The 17,321-nt window shown below is 46.9% G+C and overlaps 1 protein-coding gene across 2 annotated transcripts; it reads right to left on the bottom strand.

Annotated features, from left to right (window-relative positions):
* Positions 1-10,907: 10,907 nt before the first annotated feature.
* Positions 10,908-15,974, bottom strand: LOC117870417. Of its 2 annotated transcripts, XM_034757556.1 has the most exons (3): positions 15,844-15,974; positions 14,914-15,059; positions 10,908-14,397 (listed from the first exon to the last, which is right to left on the bottom strand). In XM_034757556.1, the coding sequence occupies exon 3, from the start codon at positions 14,316-14,318 to the stop codon at positions 13,392-13,394; it is 927 nt and encodes a 308-aa protein (XP_034613447.1). In that variant the 5' UTR covers positions 14,319-14,397; positions 14,914-15,059; positions 15,844-15,974; the 3' UTR covers positions 10,908-13,391. The 2 variants fall into 2 exon arrangements, with proteins under 2 accessions (XP_034613447.1, XP_034613448.1); XM_034757557.1 differs by lacking the exon at positions 14,914-15,059.
* Between the last annotated feature and the right edge of the window lie 1,347 nt (positions 15,975-17,321).

Here is a 17,321-nt window from a genome sequence, read left to right as displayed (position 1 = left end):
ATTGGTCCTTTGTGCTGCTTTCTTTTGAGTGTTGTCCCAATGCTGCAAAGAGGGTGTTTCCAAAAGAAGGTGCTTGCTTCTAACCCCCGAGGCCGTCAGTATGTCTGCTTGTCTTTAATGAGCCCACTTGACACGTTTTATTGTCCTTGGGTCTGGCTCCCAGCCCCTCTGTCACGGAGTATTGGGGGACTCAGGGCCCTGCACCCCCGGCTTCCTGCGATTCACCATGACTTTCAGCCAGCCAGTAAAGCAGAAGGTTTATTTGGATGACAGGAATACAGTCCAAGACAGGTCTTGCAGGCACAGACAACAGGGCCCCCCTCAGTTAGGTCCAGCTTGGGGTCCCAGGGCATGCCAGCCCACCCCCCTTGGGGGGTCAGAGCCATCTCTGCCTCCCAGCCATCTCTCCAGCCTGCTTCCAGCACTCTGCTTTCAGCGACCCCTCCCACAGCCTTTGTTCAGTTTCCCGGGCCCCGGAGTCACCTGACCTCCAACCCCCTCCTGGGTTCTCATGTTACAAGCTCAGGTATGTTCCCTTGGGCAGACTCCCATCCCCCGATGCAGACCATCCTAGTCACACTCCCCTGTCAGCATTCCCACACCCCAGCAAGAACAGTCCCAGTTCGTCACACCCTCTCCAACAGTTGAGGCTGTCTGGAGGTGCTGCCTTCCATGCCTTGCTCATCCACACCTCATTTATTCAACAGGGCAATTGATTAAGAGTGTGGGGGGGGGGAGAGCTCTTGTTCTACTGCTAGCAAAAAGAAATTTTTCTTCTATCTTATTCTATTCTTAGGGGCTATAATATTATACCAAGGGCAATGCAAAGTTTCCAAATGAGGCCCTGATACAAAGTTCCATGAAAACAGAGGTCATATGTGGGTAGACCCACCACAAGGCCATATGAAGAGGCACAATGTAAAGTCATATGAAAATTATCAGAGATTGATCCACAAGAGGTTCTGCAGCCGGCTGGAGTGATGGTCAATGGGCTGTGGGTGTCTCGGGGGGGGCCGTGATCCTGGTATGCAGCAGGGGGGCCAGAGGGTGTTAGCCAAAGAACCCAAGCCTGGACAAAGTTGTCTTGATCTATTAAGCTGTTTTGGATTGATTAAGTTAGTAGTATTTTGTTTTATAAGCTAAAGTAGTCATATGAAATGGATCTGTTTCAAAATCATGAAAAAGGGGAAGAGCATATTTGAACACAGACTGGCTAACCGAGTGAGGAGGGCTTTAAACTAGGTTTAATGGGGGCAGGAGACCAAAGCCCAGAAGTAAGTAAAAAATATGGAGAACTGGGAGAAGGGTCAGAATTGGGGGGGAGCATGGGCTGTTACAGCAGGGATCGAGGAGAGAGAAGACAGAACTGTGGGGGGGATTCAAATCAGTATCTAAAATGTCTGTATAGTAATGTGAGAAGTATGGGGAATAAGCAGGAAGAACTTGAAATGCTAGTTAATAAACACAACTGTGACGTAGTTGGCATCACAGAGACTTGGTGGGATAATACACATGACTGGAATGTTGGTATAGGAGGATACAGCTTGCTCAGGAAGGACAAGCAGGGGGGAAAAGGAGGAGGTGTTGCCTTATATATTAAAAACGTGCACACTTGGACTGAGGTTGAGATGGAAATAGGAGACAGACGTGTAGAAAGTCTCTGGGTAAGGATAAAAGGGATAAAAAACCAGAGTGATGTCACAGTAGGAGTCTACTACAGACCACCTAACCAGGGAGAAGAGGTGGATGAGGCTGTTTTTAAACAACAAAATCATCCAAAGCACAGGACTTGGTGGCGATGGGGGACTTTAACTACCTAGACATCTGTTGGGAAAATAACACAGCAGGGCACAGATTATCCAACAAGTTCTTGGAATGTATTGGAGACAATTTTTTATTCCAGAAGGTGGAGAAAGGTACTAGGGGAGAGGCTGTTCTAGATTTGATTTTGACGAATATGGAAGAACTGGTTGAGAATTTGAAAGTGGAAGGCAGCTTGGGTGAAAGCGATCATGAAATGACAGCGTTCATGATTCTAAAGACAGGTAGGAGGGAAAACAGCAAAATTAAGACAATGGATTTCAAGAAGGCAGACTTCAACAAACTCAGGGAGTTGGTAGGTAAGATCCCAGGGGAAGCAACTCTAAGGGGAAAAAATATTGAAGAAAGTTGGCGGTTCTTCAAAGAGACATTATTAAGGGTGCAAGAGCAAACTATCCACTGTGTAGAAAAGATAGGAAGGATGGCAAGCAACCACCCTGGCTTAACCAGGAGATCTTGAATGATCTAAAAATCAAAAAAGAGTCCTACAAAAAGTGGAAACTAGGTCAACTTACAAAAGATTAATATCAACAAACGACACAAGTTTGTAGAGGCAAAATTAGAAAGTCCAAGACGCAAAATGAAATCAAACTTACTGGAGACATTAAGAACAACAAGAAAACATTCTACAAATATATTAGAAGCAAGAGGAAGACCAAGGACACGGTAGGCCTGTTACTCAATGAAGAGGTAAAAACAATAACAGAACATGTTGAAATGATAGAGGTGCTTAACAATTTCTTTGTTTTGGTTTTCAGCAAAAAGGTTGGTGGCGACTGGACATAGTGAATGCCAGTGAAAATGAGGTAGGATTAGAAGAGGCGAATGAGAAGAGAAAATTGTGAATTTTCCCTATTCTAACAGAAGGTTTATTCCTGTTTTTTGTAGCTTTGAAGTTGAGCCTAAAGGGGAATCCTGTGTGTTTTAAATCTTTTTATTACCCTGTGAAATTACCTTCCATCCTGATTTTACAGAGGTGCTTCTTTTCCTTTTTCTTTATAATAAAGTTCTTCTTTTAAGAACCTGATTGGTTTTTAGTGTCCTAAAAACCCAAGAGTCTGGTCTGTGGTCACTTTGTTAACCTATTGGTTGGTATATTATTCTCAAACCTCCCCAGGAAAGGGGGTGAAGGGGCTTGGGGGATATTTTGGGGAAATAGGAACTCAAAGTGGTCCTTTTCCTCAATCTTTGTCTAAATCACTTGGTGGTGGTGTAGATAAATCTCTGCATTAAGCATCTTTGCATAATTGTGCATTATTTTCATATGACTTTGTATTATGCCTCTTCATATAACCTTGTATTAAGTCTTTCCATATATAACATCTGTTTTCATACAACCTTGTATCAAGTCCTTTGATATAGGAACTTTGTATCAAATCCGTATATAGAAAATTTGTATTGAGCCTTGGTATAATGTTATAGCCCCTAAGGATAGTTAAGTTAGAAGAAAAATGTCTTTTTGCTAGGAGTAGAATAAGATCTCCCCCCTTTTAATCAATTGCCCTGTTGAATGAATGAGGTGTGAATGAGGAAGGCGTGGAAGGCAGCACCTCCGGACAGCTGCAACAGTTGGAAGGGGGATGGAAGCCAGACCCAAGAACAATAAAACACCCAGAAGGAAGCAGCACAAAGGACCAACTGACACAGACACAGATTTTGCATCTGGTATAGATTTGCATGGGAGTGAAGCTGCTACAAATGTGAGGTGTCTTGCAGAGGTCACCGGGTCTCGTCAACATCAGATCGTTGATCCGGATCGACAGAAACCCGGCTCCACCCCTCCCCCATCTAACTCACCTGGCCAGTGAAGTTAAGGGGAGCAACTAGTTGGTAACAACAACAAGACGGAGTGTGTGTGTGTGTGTGCGTGGGTGTGTGAGTGTAATATAGATCATATGCATATGATACAGCATTGATTGATATATGTATTATCAATAAATGTGGTGCTTTGCCTTATCCCCCCCGAAAAGATCCTGTGCAGTACTTTAAGTACAACAGAGGAAGCAATACCGTCCAAGGACAAGGAAAGGGATTTGTGCCTTGGGGAAGTTTTTAACCTAAACTGGTAGAAATAAGCTTAGCGGGTCTTTCATGCAGGTCCCCACATCTGTACCCCAGAGTTCAGAGTGGGGGAGGGAACCCTGACATGGTGGCAGTGGTGGGATCATTTTGAACCGGAAGCACGGACCTCAGGATTTTAAATGGACACAATTTTTTTTCCTTTTGGCTGCTTGAAAAACAGGGAGGTTTAGCAGCTGGAGGTTTTTTTTCTCTGCCGGAGGGCAGAGTAGTTAAGTTCCTGCAAGGGAATTCACATGCTGTTTTTTTTCTTACTTTCTAGCTCTTGGGGTCGGCTAGGCTAAGCGCAGGAAGGCTCTAGGATGCCAGAAAGTGCGGTCCAAAAGAAACTAGAATCCAGTGCAACAGGAGAAATCGACTATTCGTCTCCGGGAAGGGTGAACGTGACCTACAGTGACAGGAAACCGGTCTACACCGTCAACGAGCCCACGGCAGAGGTTTACCTGGCGCGGCTCAGCACCCGCCCTGCACCTCTGAGCGTACCAAGCCTGGTGAAGGCTCGCAACAAGTTGCAATCCTTTGGGATGATGACGCACGAGCTGAGGGGCTGCTTTCAATATGCTCTGGAAGCATTTGAGGAGGCACCTAAGCATGTTCAGGAGAATGCACTGATGTTGTTTGACACCACCAGAGGCAAGACGATGTTCAAGTCTGGGAAAGGGGAGATTACAATCATCGTCTTCTCCATGAACGGGGAATTCACGCATGACGTCAAAATGCCCAAAACCAACCGCCCACCAAGAAAGTGAGGAGGAAGAGAAAACAAAATCGGAACTTGCCAAGAGGCTTCGACCTTCAGAACGGGACTCAACTTTAGAGCATCTTAGCTGGATCCCAGTGTCAACAACTTTCTCCATTTCATCACCATATTTAGTGTTACACTCAAAGCCCCCAGCTCCCGGAGTCAAGTGATTTCCTGAGAATCTCAGCTTTCATTTTTTTAAAAGATGGGGGTTGTGTGGACAAGCCAGAAAAGTGACACCTAAAATTGCAAAACTAGGCAGTAAATAAATAGGATGAAACACGTGTTGTTCTTGTTTAAAATCTCACCATTTTTAAACCAATCTCATGCTTTCGGGGTCCTGATTCATGATTTTTGATCATTTGGGCTTGGCAAGACTGGGACTAAAGGAGAAACCAACACTTTTCCAAGGATTCCTTCACATCCTCCAGCTCCATGTGTAGAGATGGTTGAAACTTTTTAAAGAGAGACTTTTTCTGTAAAAAGATAGCCTATTTCTCCCCTCCAAAAATATTTTTTTTACAGAATCCAAAAGATTTTTCCCAAACTTTTTATTTTTTCAGAAATTTTCAAGAAATAATTGTATGTGAATTTAAAAACACACACACACACTTTCTTTCAGTTTTTGTTTTCTATTTGTTTTTGGTCACCATTGTGTGATGCAGTGCAGAATGAAACTGTGACCTCTACATCTAAAATAGGACAGGTCTAAAATTCGATCCATTATTCGGGTTGGTCCAAAATTTTCATCAATATCTTTTTCCAATAGGAAATTAGATTTTTGTCAAAAAGAAATTTTAGAGAAATGTCTGCTTTGCTCGAACATTTTCAATTTTTTTGTCAGCAAACTGAAAGTTTACCTAGTTTTGGATCACACGTTTTTGGCATTTTTTGGCTGGATATTTTTGCCCATTATCAGTTCAAAAAGTTTCAGATGTTTTAAGCAAAATAAACCCCAAACAACCTGCCCCACCCCCCAAATAATAAAGAACCCAGATCTGCTAGTAAAGGATCTTTACGTGGTCCAACCACCAGGGGAGGACAGAGAGCTAAACCTTAATGTGTGCTACAACCATCTCCTTTTTGTGTTCAATCGTCTTTGTTTTCAGTTGTCAAACTGCGGGGGAGGGACATGGGGGCGAGGCAGAAGGTTTTATTTTGTTTCTTGATCACCTTTGCCTGAAAACCAAAAATGAATTTTGAGATTGACACATTTTCAGTTTTTAAAGTGAGTTAAACATGTTTCAACTAGGAAAAAGAGGTGTGTTATTCATTTATGTCGAACTAACCCAAGTTAAGTATCAAAGGGGTAGCCGTGTTAGTCTGAATCTGTAAAAAGCAACAGAGGGTCCTGTGGCACCTTTAAGACTAACAGAAGTATTGGAGCATAAGCTTTCGTGGGTGAATGCCCACTTCATCAGACACAAGTAATAGAAATTTCCAGAGGCAGGTATAAATCAGTATGGAGATAATGAGGTTAGTTCAGTCAGGGAGGGTGAGGTGCTCTGCTAGCAGTTGAGGTGTGAACACCAAGGGAGGAGAAACTGTTTCTGTAGTTGGATAGCCATTCACAGTCTTTGTTTAATCCTGAGCTGATGGTGTCAAATTTGCAAATGAACTGGAGCTCAGCAGTTTCTCTTTGGAGTCTGGTCCTGAAGTTTTTTTTGCTGTAAGATGGCTACCTTTACATCTGCTATTGTGTGGCCAGGGAGGTTGACCCAAGTTAATTAATCCCTGTTACGAGCCTTCGCTACAGAAAAGTGTGTTTTTACACCCAGATAGCAATCTCAATGTAAAATCCTAGTGAAGTCAAAGGACGATATTTTTTACCTTGCCGTAATGAGTTTAGATCAACCAACATCCCCACCTAGTGGATGGAGTTAGTGATGCATAGAAGGATGGAGCTGGTTGGATAGATGGACAGAGCTGTGGCTGGATGTTTTACTAATTGATCAGTGAGCATATTCTTTGAGGTTTGCTTTAAGATTATTTTAATATCCCGCTTCAATTAGTCAAAGACCGCTTTTAGGGTGGAGCATAACATGAAACATGTGGGCTGCTGGATGCTTATTAATGACTCGTGTTAAGAAAATACAATTAAGCCATGTTAGCGCTGATAAAATCTTAGAGAATTGCTTGCAGCTTTGACTATATGCACCCGTTTACCTATTATTTAAATCCATGTAATGGCACGTTTACGTATATTTACCCCAATTTAGCTTTGAAATAGATTATCGGCTGAATATTGTAAAGCAGTGCTTGGTGTTTGCAGAGGGCTAAGAGGAAATGACAAATGTGTGGTTGATTTTGAAAACATTCTCTTATCTAGCTGCCTATGCAACTTCACCGCGGTTTATCTGGCGTTGAAACAGTGATGTGTGCCGATGATGGCAGAATTTTAACAATGAAGTTGTCCTACAAATGAGATACCAGCTTTTTTCCCCATCAGATTATTACTTTTTAGAATTATTCTGCACTTGTAACAACTGGCTTAATAAAAACCACTATAATTCTCTACAGATAAGAGGTTTTATGACTTTCACTTCTTAAGCGTGTGGGGTGGGGAGTGGGTTGCCCTTATGGTATCCCAGATTTTGAAGATTCATGGTTAAAATTTGGCAATCAAAGAAAGAAAATAAATCAGGGGCACGCCCTTTCTTGCTTTTTGTTAATGGCGAAAAATGCAAGGGCTTTGTGATGGGGTGTCTTAGACTCGGAGGTCCTACTGCACCCCATGCCAGGAAAAGAGCAGTAGAATTGAGTCCTCAGGCCACCTAGAGCAGCTGGGGGAAGCAGCTAATCAGAGAGAGGCTGCAGGGAGCAGCCAATCAGAATCCAGCAGGCTCATATAAAAGGAGCTGCTAGCGAGGGCAGTTTTAGTTGCTGGCTGGAGCCAGAGGAGCAAGGAGTGTGCCCCGGGCTGGCTGGTGGGACTCAAGCAGAACTTCAGTCCCGAGCTAAGGGTGAAGGTGCTGGGGCCACAGGGAAGTGCCCAGGGAACAGGAGCAGCAGCAAAAGAATTAAAAGGGATCCAGCGGGTGGCAGCTGTTTGTAGGGTCCCCAGGTTGGGACCTGGAGTACTGGCCAGGCTCGGGTCCCCCCCGTACCAGCCGCTGGATGAGAAGGGGAGTTTAAATGAGCCTGGAGATGGAGCTGAAGACCTGGAAGAGGATCAGCATTGGTTGGACGTGGACACCCCAAAATAGGGCAGAACTGAACCAGTGGCTCAGTGGGAGAGGTGGGGTGAGCCGAGGCTTGCCAGGGAGGAAGCCCTGGGGACGCTGCTCCACCCCAGAGCAGGGATCCTTCGCGAACCAGCCCCACCAGAGGCTGAGGATGGAGCTCAGAGGTCGGGCTAGAGATATCAGTGGAGGATACGGTGGTAGGAGGCACTCACGAGAAGAGAGTGGCTCCCACCGCAGGCTTCCTGTCTCCTTCCTCTGCTCTGCTCCCTTTTTAATGGGTTCCCACCCAGGGTCTCCTCAGTTTCTGAGAGGGGATGTGCACGGGCAGGTGTGTGTGTGTGTTAAACACCTGAATTATCAACTGATCCTGGCACCACGACAACTGGGCCGCTGAGCAACCAGGCTCCATGGCAACCAGGCCTCTGAGCAACCCGGAGCCATGGCGATTGGGCCTTTTAGCAACCTGGCGCCACGGCGACCTGGCCAAGGAGGAACCGGGTCTTCGAGACCCCAGGGAAGCAAGGGGCGGGGCTGGGCAGCTCGTTATCATTACTGTTTTATAGAAAATGAGGAGCTGAAAATTCTCTGGATGCAGACGAAGACGGCACGAGTCTCTTCTATTTGGGAGCCATATTCGGGTCTGGCTGGGGGCTTGGCCAACGTGGGGGGCAGAGGGTCCTGGCTCCGGTGGGGAGGGAAGTTTGGCTGGAGTGGGGGCGGGGCAATAGGTCTGGCTGGGTGGGGGGGTTGGTCAGAATTGGGGGAGGGAACTGGCTGGGGGGGCTTGGCTGTAGGGTGGGGAGGGGCCTGGCTGGAGGGCGGCTGGAGTGGGGGAATGGGGGCTTGGCAGCAGTGTGGTGGGGGCCAGGAACCCAGATGGGGGGGCTTGCCCAGAGGGAGGCGGACCAGGTGACCAGCTTGGGGGAGCTTGGCTGGAGGTGGGTGCCTAAGAGGGCGAGATCTATGGGGCGGGGAGTGGGAGAAGTTGAGTCGGGGTCACTGTTGTGAGGCAGATTCACAATTAGCCCCTCCACACCCAGACGTGGCTGGAATCGGGGGCGGTCATTTAGGGGACCCCGTAGCCAGAGTCTGAGTCTGGGGAGGGCGAGTCATCAGGGCGGCTGCTTTGCAAAAGGCCACGTGCCCTGGGGTAAGTCCGGAGAAACCGAGTCACAGGAGGAGAAAGCAGGCTGGGTTCCCCGCTGGCTCTGAAGCATTTTTGCAGCAGGTCAGTGGTAGTGTTAACTCTCCGCCAAGGAATCCCCGGCGTGTTCCTTACAGAAAGGGGCAATTGGGAGGGAAAATTCATTTCTATTATTTTAATGTTATGCTTTGAATGTTGTGCGATAGCGAACGGTGTTAGCGAAATCCTCTGAACCAGTTTCAGTCATGAACTCATCTCTTTGTTCAGTGTGATGATGGGGAAAGAGTTGTCGAGATTTCGCTGGTCTCAGTTTTGTATTTTACTAGTAACAAGGCTTTTTGAATCTATCTACTTAACCTGTGCGGTGAGTTAATTAATTAGCTGACTAGCAAACAGATTTCACCAGAGGATGTGGAAGCATCTGTCTGGATTCCGGCTGGAGATTTCTACAAGCAAAAGGAGGGAAGATCTTGTTACCTCGCTTTGGACTCAGCCAAGTCCATAGATTTTTGGTGAGCAAAGATGGAGACTCAGGTGAACTCCACCTAAACTTTTGGGAACGCTGAGTTTCTTCTCGCTGTTTCTGTGGGGACTGACTTGTCTAGATTCAATTTGTTTTCTTTATTTACATTCATGTAGAACAGTGATGATAATGTAGGTGAATTATACAGTGGCCACGTTATGTTGTAGAAATTTAGTTATTACTATGTTTCTTTCTCATTACAAGACTTTATAAAGTTGGTACTTAAGAATTAAGTTCCTTCCCTTTGTTCTTTGTCTGGATTTGAATGCGGGGAGGCCGCCCCTGTGTGATCCTTGCTGAAAACCCTCAGCGACTGAATTCTAGGTCCCCAGGTGCTTTTCCATGGGAGGCGTTTTTAGGGACTAGGAGAAGGGCAACGTAAACTCCAACCCAGTCGTAACCTATGGCTCGCAGACCCCTGGGGGTCCGCAGACTTTGTCTAAGGTTTCCACAGGGGTCTGCACTTCCATTTGGAATTTTTTAGGGGTCTGCAAATGAAAAAAAGGTTGAAACCCCACCGATCTATCCCACCCAAAGGTCACAAAATCTAGTGACAGGTTTCAGAGTAGCAGCCGTGTTAGTCTGTATCAGCAAAAAGAACGAGGAGTCCTTGTGGCACCTCAGAGACTAACAAATTTATTTGAGCATAACCCACGAAAGTTTATATAAATTTGTTAGTCTCTAATGTGCCACAAGGATTCCTCGTTCTTTTAAAATCTAGGGAGTGATTTGTGCAGAGAGCAGCAGAGGGCGCCAGAGACCTTCCTCTTCCAGCACCACCGGGGGCGCGCTGTGGGCCTCATTTAAGTGGAAATCCAGGCTTTTACGGTTCTCCAATTTTCACCAGAATCAACAGGGTCCTGCCCCTCCATGCCCAGAACATTCCCTGGGATTTGGGAATGGATGGGAGGCAGTTTTCAAAAGTTATCATGTTGCAGACAGAGAGAGAAAGGCCATCCGGTTGGTCAGAGCTTCCCTTGGCCAGCTCCCTGGCTCTAACCACTAGACCCCCCTCCCTTCCCCTCCTAAAGCCGGGGATAGAACCCTGGAATCCTGGTTTCAGGCCCCCCCAGATAACAGGGCGGGCTGCCCCATTAAGACCAGACAGCTCTGTTCACTAACCAGACACAGCTGAGAAGGGGACAGGCACTCCCCATAAAATACTGCCAGAAAGCAGGGTCTCATTGTTACAGCCTGCTGGTTTCTCTCAGGCTGTGGGGTGGGAGTTTGACTGGGCCCAGAGACTTTGCTGGTGGGCAATGCCCCTGGCCTAAGGCTGCTATTGTTCCCAATGCTTCTTCTCTGAGCCCTCATTAAAAGTGACATGCTTATTCTATTAATTGGGGGGGAGCTGGTTTCTTCCTTGCTTGGATTGACAGCTCCTACCAAACTGTGATTCCCAAACCCCACCGGTACTTAGCGATAACTCGCTGGCTCTGCATCAGAGACCAGCAACATCCCAAAGAATCTGCATTTTTAAGTAGTTTGTAGATCTCGTTTGACCTCTGCAAACAGCAGAGAAGCAGGATGAATTTCTGAAGGACGTAAGACAGCTCATGACTCAATATTCAGGCTATTGGGATCAGTAGGAAAGATTGTGTCTTTCATTTGTTAACCTTTTCCCTTTGTACAGCCTATAATCTCGTCGTTAGTACAATCAGCAATTCATCAGAAAATGAGTAGCAAAAAATCCACCCCACTTTCTGTTATTGGAGCAGTAGGGGTTGTCTTGCCTTTGTCAAAGTTTGGTAACACTTTACAGAAATCTCTCCATCTCCATGCATGCCTGCCTATCTATCCATCCGCTCCCATATATACCCATCTATCCATCCCCACACATATGCATACAATTTGTCTATTCTGGAATAACCCCATAGGCGGATGCTTTCTGGAATAAGAGTGCCCTGTTCCAGTTTGAAAAATGGATGAGTTAAACAGAAACAAAGACTTATGCCAGACTAAGTATCCCCAGACAGAGTTATTTTACTTTAAATTCACGCCCTATGTTGGTCTGGAATAATTTTCATGGAGCAAAGAGACAGCCTAATCTATTCTCAGGTACCCAGCTATTCCCAGTTCCTTCTATTTCTAGGGACCTGGGGACTAGAACCCACATCTACAGAGCTTAAGGGAGGCTGATAGTCCCACACTGCCATCAGGAGCCCCTATGATAGTATAGCTAGGGAGCATGTGCAGAGTAGGCACTGCAGGAAGTACTGCCCACAAGACCCAGATTGACAGGACCCTGCAGCCCTCTGATTGGCCAAGGGCCCCTACTTAACCCCAGGAGTAAGCCCAGGAAGTTGTTTGAGCAACCACACGGCTCATGGCCTGCTGGACTTCACCTCATCTGCCGACCTTTGGTCTCTAACTCCAGCCTGACTTGACCCTAATTCTTCCCCCTGGATTCTAACCTGGTAGCCAGCCTCACCCTGACTCTTGTTTATGGGACCTGGCCTTGCAATTCCTCCTGCTCTGCCCTGGTGACTCCTGTCCATGGTGCGGAGACCTCAGCCCAGCTGTGAACACTAGGCCAGACCGACTACGCCCTGGTCACTTACACCATCCTTATATGTTCTCATGTTTCTATGCTCAGCTGTGTCTGTCACACTCTCTTTGTATCTTTAAATATCTAACTTTCTCTCTCTCTTAATTTGTCCCTCTCTCCGTACGTATCTAATCTCTCACTCTCTTTTCATATCTGTCTATCACAGTGTCTCCACACCAATCTATCTGATCACTGTTGTTCTCTTCTGGTCTATCTATATCAGGCTTTCATTATCTCTCATTTATTGCACCCTCCATATTATTCATTTATTCTTCTTGGTGTCTTCATACTTACATCTCACATTCTCTTCATATCGATCTATATCCTCATCTCTGTAGGATCAATCCATCCTTTTCACTTACTCTCTTTCAGATTTCACTATTCCGCCTAGTATAGGTTTGTTTTGTTTCTTTTAAGTAAAGGTTTGTATTCTTTTAATTGTACATGCAAAGTAGCTGGAACAGCACGAAAGAGCAAATGGAACATGCGTGTGGAGCCGTGGATTGCATGGAAACTAGGTATGTACCACAATCACCATATGTCGCTTGGTCAATACATAGTTACTATGCTCAGAATGGAAGAGTGTGTGTTGGATTTTGATGTACGACTGGCCATTGCTTCTATGGCAATGAATTTTGTCGTGTACAGGCATCCGATGACTAGCCCTTGGGAATAATGTGTATATGTTTTTGTAATATGCATTTGGAGCTGTTACAGCACATCCTGAAATCAATAGATGTCTTGGCATTTGCTTCACTAGGTCAGGTTTTCCAACCCTTCTATCACTTTTATTGCTCTCCTCTGGACTCTGTCCAATTTATCCACATCTTTCTTAAAATGCAGCACCCAGAACTGGACACAGGACTCCAGCTGAGAGCTCATCAGTGCCAAGCAGGGCAATTACCTCCCGTGTCTTACATTGGACACTCCTGTTAATACACCCCAGAATATTAGCCTTTTTTTTGCACATACATCACATTGTTGGCTCGTATTCAATGTGTGATCCACTATAACGCCCAGATCCTTTTCTGAAATACTTCCCCCTAGCCAGGCATTCCCCGTTTTGTGTTTGTGCTGGATTCTGTTTATTCCATTTCTAAATTTTGAGCCACTAGGGGTCTCATTCCCATGGCTCTCTCAGCTACCGTAAGAGCTAGAAACTTACTTTGTACTTTAAAGGGAAGTTGAAATTCTCAGCTAGCTGATAAATGGCAGGCGGCCTTGAGGAAAACTCCTTATATTGTGACAGTTGTGATTAAATCGCAAGAATTGGCAACATTGAAATTTGTCTGGTTGGAGACAGAGGACTCAGTGTTTGGTGGACGTAGTTTTCTAAAGCTAAGTGTTTTTTAAGGACGTTGCCTAATTTTCTGATAGATCATCATTTGGCAAATGAAGATTGGGATTGTAACAAGAACTATGATCACCTTATTCCTGGCTACCCAGGCCAACCATCCCGGCACTTTGACCACATACTGAACGAGCCCCGTGTTGTCGGGATACACGTTGATTTCATTCTCCCCTCTTCCAGAGAGAAAGACCATCCTCATTCCCACGGTGCTGATCACCAGCCGGGCGTTGTTCTGCAGGCACACCGGCTCCTTGGGGAATCTCTCCAGGGTGAGTTCAAAGCATCGTCTCAGCACCTCAGTCATCTTCTCTCCGGCCTCCAGTCGGTTCTGCACCTTCAGCAGGTTCTCGACACTCAGCCGTTCCGGGTGGGAGTGCAGCCGGGATAGATACACGTCCATTCTTGGCTCTTTCACGTCATACCGGGGTTCCCCATTGAGGTAATATATGTAGATCTCATGTTTCCCATCTCCGGATTTAAATTCCAACACCCTTCCTCTGCACTGGATCAGCATCTGGGCATTGTCCTGTATGCTTGGAGGTTCTCTCATGAATTCCTGCAGAGCGAGGTCCATGCAGGTTCTCAGATTATCAGTCATTTTCCCCTGGGCTTCTAGTCTACCCTGCACTCTCAGGAGGTCGACGACACTTAAGGGGTCTGGTTCTCCAGCTTCATAATTCACAGTCCCATGAGGAAAGAAAAATACCGCGAGCCCCATCGCTGCAGGCAGCAGTAACAGCACCAGTTTCTGATGTGTTTGGCTCAATAGCAATCTCCAGACCCTCTTGACCACATCCTTCAAACCCCTGGTGAAGGACAAGAATATCGGCCAAATCTGAGTTCGGACGCAGAGCACCAGGATGTACCATGTTCCCTGCAGGAAGTGGAAGATCAGCCTCACACAGCTCCTCAGCCCCACGTTCATTCTGGTTCCTCACCGGAGGTCCCGGTTCCTGGACCTCGCAGCCCAGCTCACGCTCGGGTGCAATTCCTTAGCTCGGGACCTGAAGACAACGCAAGGGACAACGGTCTCAGTTTGAGGGCAGTGGGGTTGATGAATGTCGCAAAACTTGGACCCGGTGAGTGAAGCGTGATTTGTAATCGTAGGTGCCTGCTAGAAGGTGGGGCTCTTCCCTATAGGGAATCCCCACCACATATTGGCACAGTGTGTGGGGGAAGCCCAGGGCTGGGACAACAGGGGCCCGTGGGTCAGGAGTGAAGAGCACTGGCAGAGCTGTGTGTGGGGGGAGCCCAGGGCTGGGCTAGCAGGGGCTGTGGGTCGGGTTTGAGAGGCACAGGCACAGCTGTGTGGGGGACTATCCAAGATTTGAGTCCCTGCCTGACTGGCTAAGCATGAGATAATCCTTCCGCGCTTCCTCTGCACTCGACTGAAGCCATCTCGTTAGCTTGGGACACCCGCCAACTTCACCCCAGGGGTTCTCATGGCCACCATGCATGCCTAGCTGCTGATGTTCCCGGTGCCCAAATCCCCCTCACCACAGCCCGTCTGAGCCTCCCACCTGTAATTCCAGCTCCTGGAGCCACCTGCTGGGTGTGCGTGAGGAATGGTCCGTCTCCTCTGTCTCAGCCGGACGCAGGGTCCCAACGAAGGGGCCGTGTCCCTCCATCCCCAAGTGCTCTTCCCTCCTGGGACTGGTGTTTCCAGCTGGAACATAAGGGAACAAGGTTCTGAGAAGGGCCCTGAATTTAGACACCTCCTTCTCTGGTCCCCCTGAGTTACTAAACAGGCCTCTCTCTTGGACTCTGACTCCTAAGGGCCTTCAAAGAGCTACCCCGGGGCCTGCGCCCAATGTAGGGTTGCCAGTTTTGGTTGGACGTATTCCTGGAGGTTTCATCCTGTGACATCTTTCATTAAAAATTAATCTTCAATTTCTAGAGACTCTAGGACAATGCAGAGGGTTGGCAACACTACAGGCAGCCAGACCGGGCCAAGGGCCCAATGGGCGGCCGGAACAGGCCCGGGGTCTTAATTTAACTCTTCGTACAGCCCTTCAACCAGACTGTTACCACCTGCACATCTCCTCAAACTAAGTGTAAGGTTCACAGAGAAGCAAAGACATTTGCCTGCAATAGGAACTCCCTGCTCCCGGTCCCTCCCTCCAGCTGAGGCCTGTTTGTGGTGACAATGCAGGAAGAGGGGCAGAAACGCATTGAACTTTCAGAGCTGTCTTGAGAGGTGATGCTGAACGTGGCTCTGCCCCGAGGCCCCCTGTGCGGTGGGACAGGACGGCAAAATGACTCCTCTCGCCCATAGACTTTGTATTCCCGGCTCCCCTGGGGCTCAGAGTGCAAGGGGTAATTCAGGCCACAGAACAAGCTTGCCTGCTCCCAAGGGGACCCGGGAATGAAGGGACACAGGGACCATGGCAGAGCTGAGATGGGACGGCTGGGGCAGATACAATGAGGAAAGGAAGAGGAATGTGACTTACCTGCCAGGTTTGGGGAAGCGTCTGGGGGGGAATTGTCCCAGCTTCTGTCCCCTGCCTCACAACAACCGACACTTTCACTTTCTCTCCAAATGTCAAGCTCTCAGACCCTTATTTTTAGCTCTGAATAACACAGGTGCTGACTTCAGTTACCGTAATGGGAGCTGGGGGTTCCCTGAGCCAAATGGGCTGGGTGCCCGGCTCAAAGCTACCTGTTGGAGGGAGATGAGACGTGAGAGGGAGTGTGTGTTGGGTCTTCAACACACATACAGTACACACACACACACACACACACAGAGACAGCCAAGTACTCAAAAACCACACAGACCAACTTGCCTGCATGCAACAGACACAGATCAACACATGCCGCTCACTCACAAAACCAACACAAATCAACATCCCCATGCACCTACACAAAATTTCCACACAGACACAACAAAAACATATACAAAATGCACACAGATGACACATCTACACAACCACATATACAACAGACACAGATCAATACATGTACGCAGATCAACTATGCAACATACACATACATACACACTGCAGAGATGTACTCAGAACTCACGTGGTTCAACACACACTCACACAAACCCACCTCTCAGCTTTCATTTAAAACACTTCATCTCTGGCCTTCGTGGTGATGAAGAAAAATTCAAATTTGTATCACTGAGGCTGTGACATCTGTCTGAATCTGCAGGCAGCTTTCAGTAACACCTCTGAAGGCTGTGAGCTACCCTGATTCACTTCAGGTGGATGTTAACTCTGAAACCTAATGGTGACTATTTATATGGTTTGATGGTTAACTATTTTGTTTTTGGTCCAAGCAGTCAAGGAGAAAGGGGGATTAGCCTATTATAAAAACTGCACAAGCTTTTGTGAGAGACTTCTGGGTGGAGCTTGGGTGGTGGGCAGAGTTTAAATTGTGGACGGAGTTCTGTTATCGTTGGGGACAATTACAGGTGATATCCAGTGGCCAGGTGGCTTTGATGAAGCAAAATACAATTTATTTAGGACAAGAGCATTGCAGAGAAAACTGATCTTAACACCAGGAACAGCTTCTTCGTGTGCCTAGCTTACCAGGGCTCCTGAGTGATCTAAAATCACTCAGGACATAGACTCATAGAAGATTAGGATTGGAAGAGACCTCAGGTCCTCCCATAAGACCTAGTTCTGGTAGTCACGGTCTCACGCCTATCAGTTCTCTGGTGAGATCTTTCTCTCCCTGTCATTTTTAGATATGTTTTCACATCCTCTGTCCTCTTAAACTTTTTGAACCAGGTCACACCAGCCTGGATTGTTTTCCCCAAAGGGATGAAACTTCAAAACCCTTCTCTGCATTGCTTTGGCATTCAGAACCCTTTGGCATTACAGGAAGCCTAGAGCCATGAAGACAGCCAGTAACAAACCCGACAAGATACACTAAACATTTTATAAAGCTGACACGACAGTCTTTGAATGCGTCCTGATTCCAT

This window comes from Trachemys scripta, unplaced genomic scaffold, assembly GCF_013100865.1.
Source record: "Trachemys scripta elegans isolate TJP31775 unplaced genomic scaffold, CAS_Tse_1.0 scaffold_28, whole genome shotgun sequence".
NCBI classification, from domain to species: Eukaryota; Metazoa; Chordata; order Testudines; family Emydidae; genus Trachemys; species Trachemys scripta.
The sequence above is the reverse complement of the archived record's forward strand: the minus strand, read 5'-3'. Positions and strand labels throughout refer to the sequence as shown.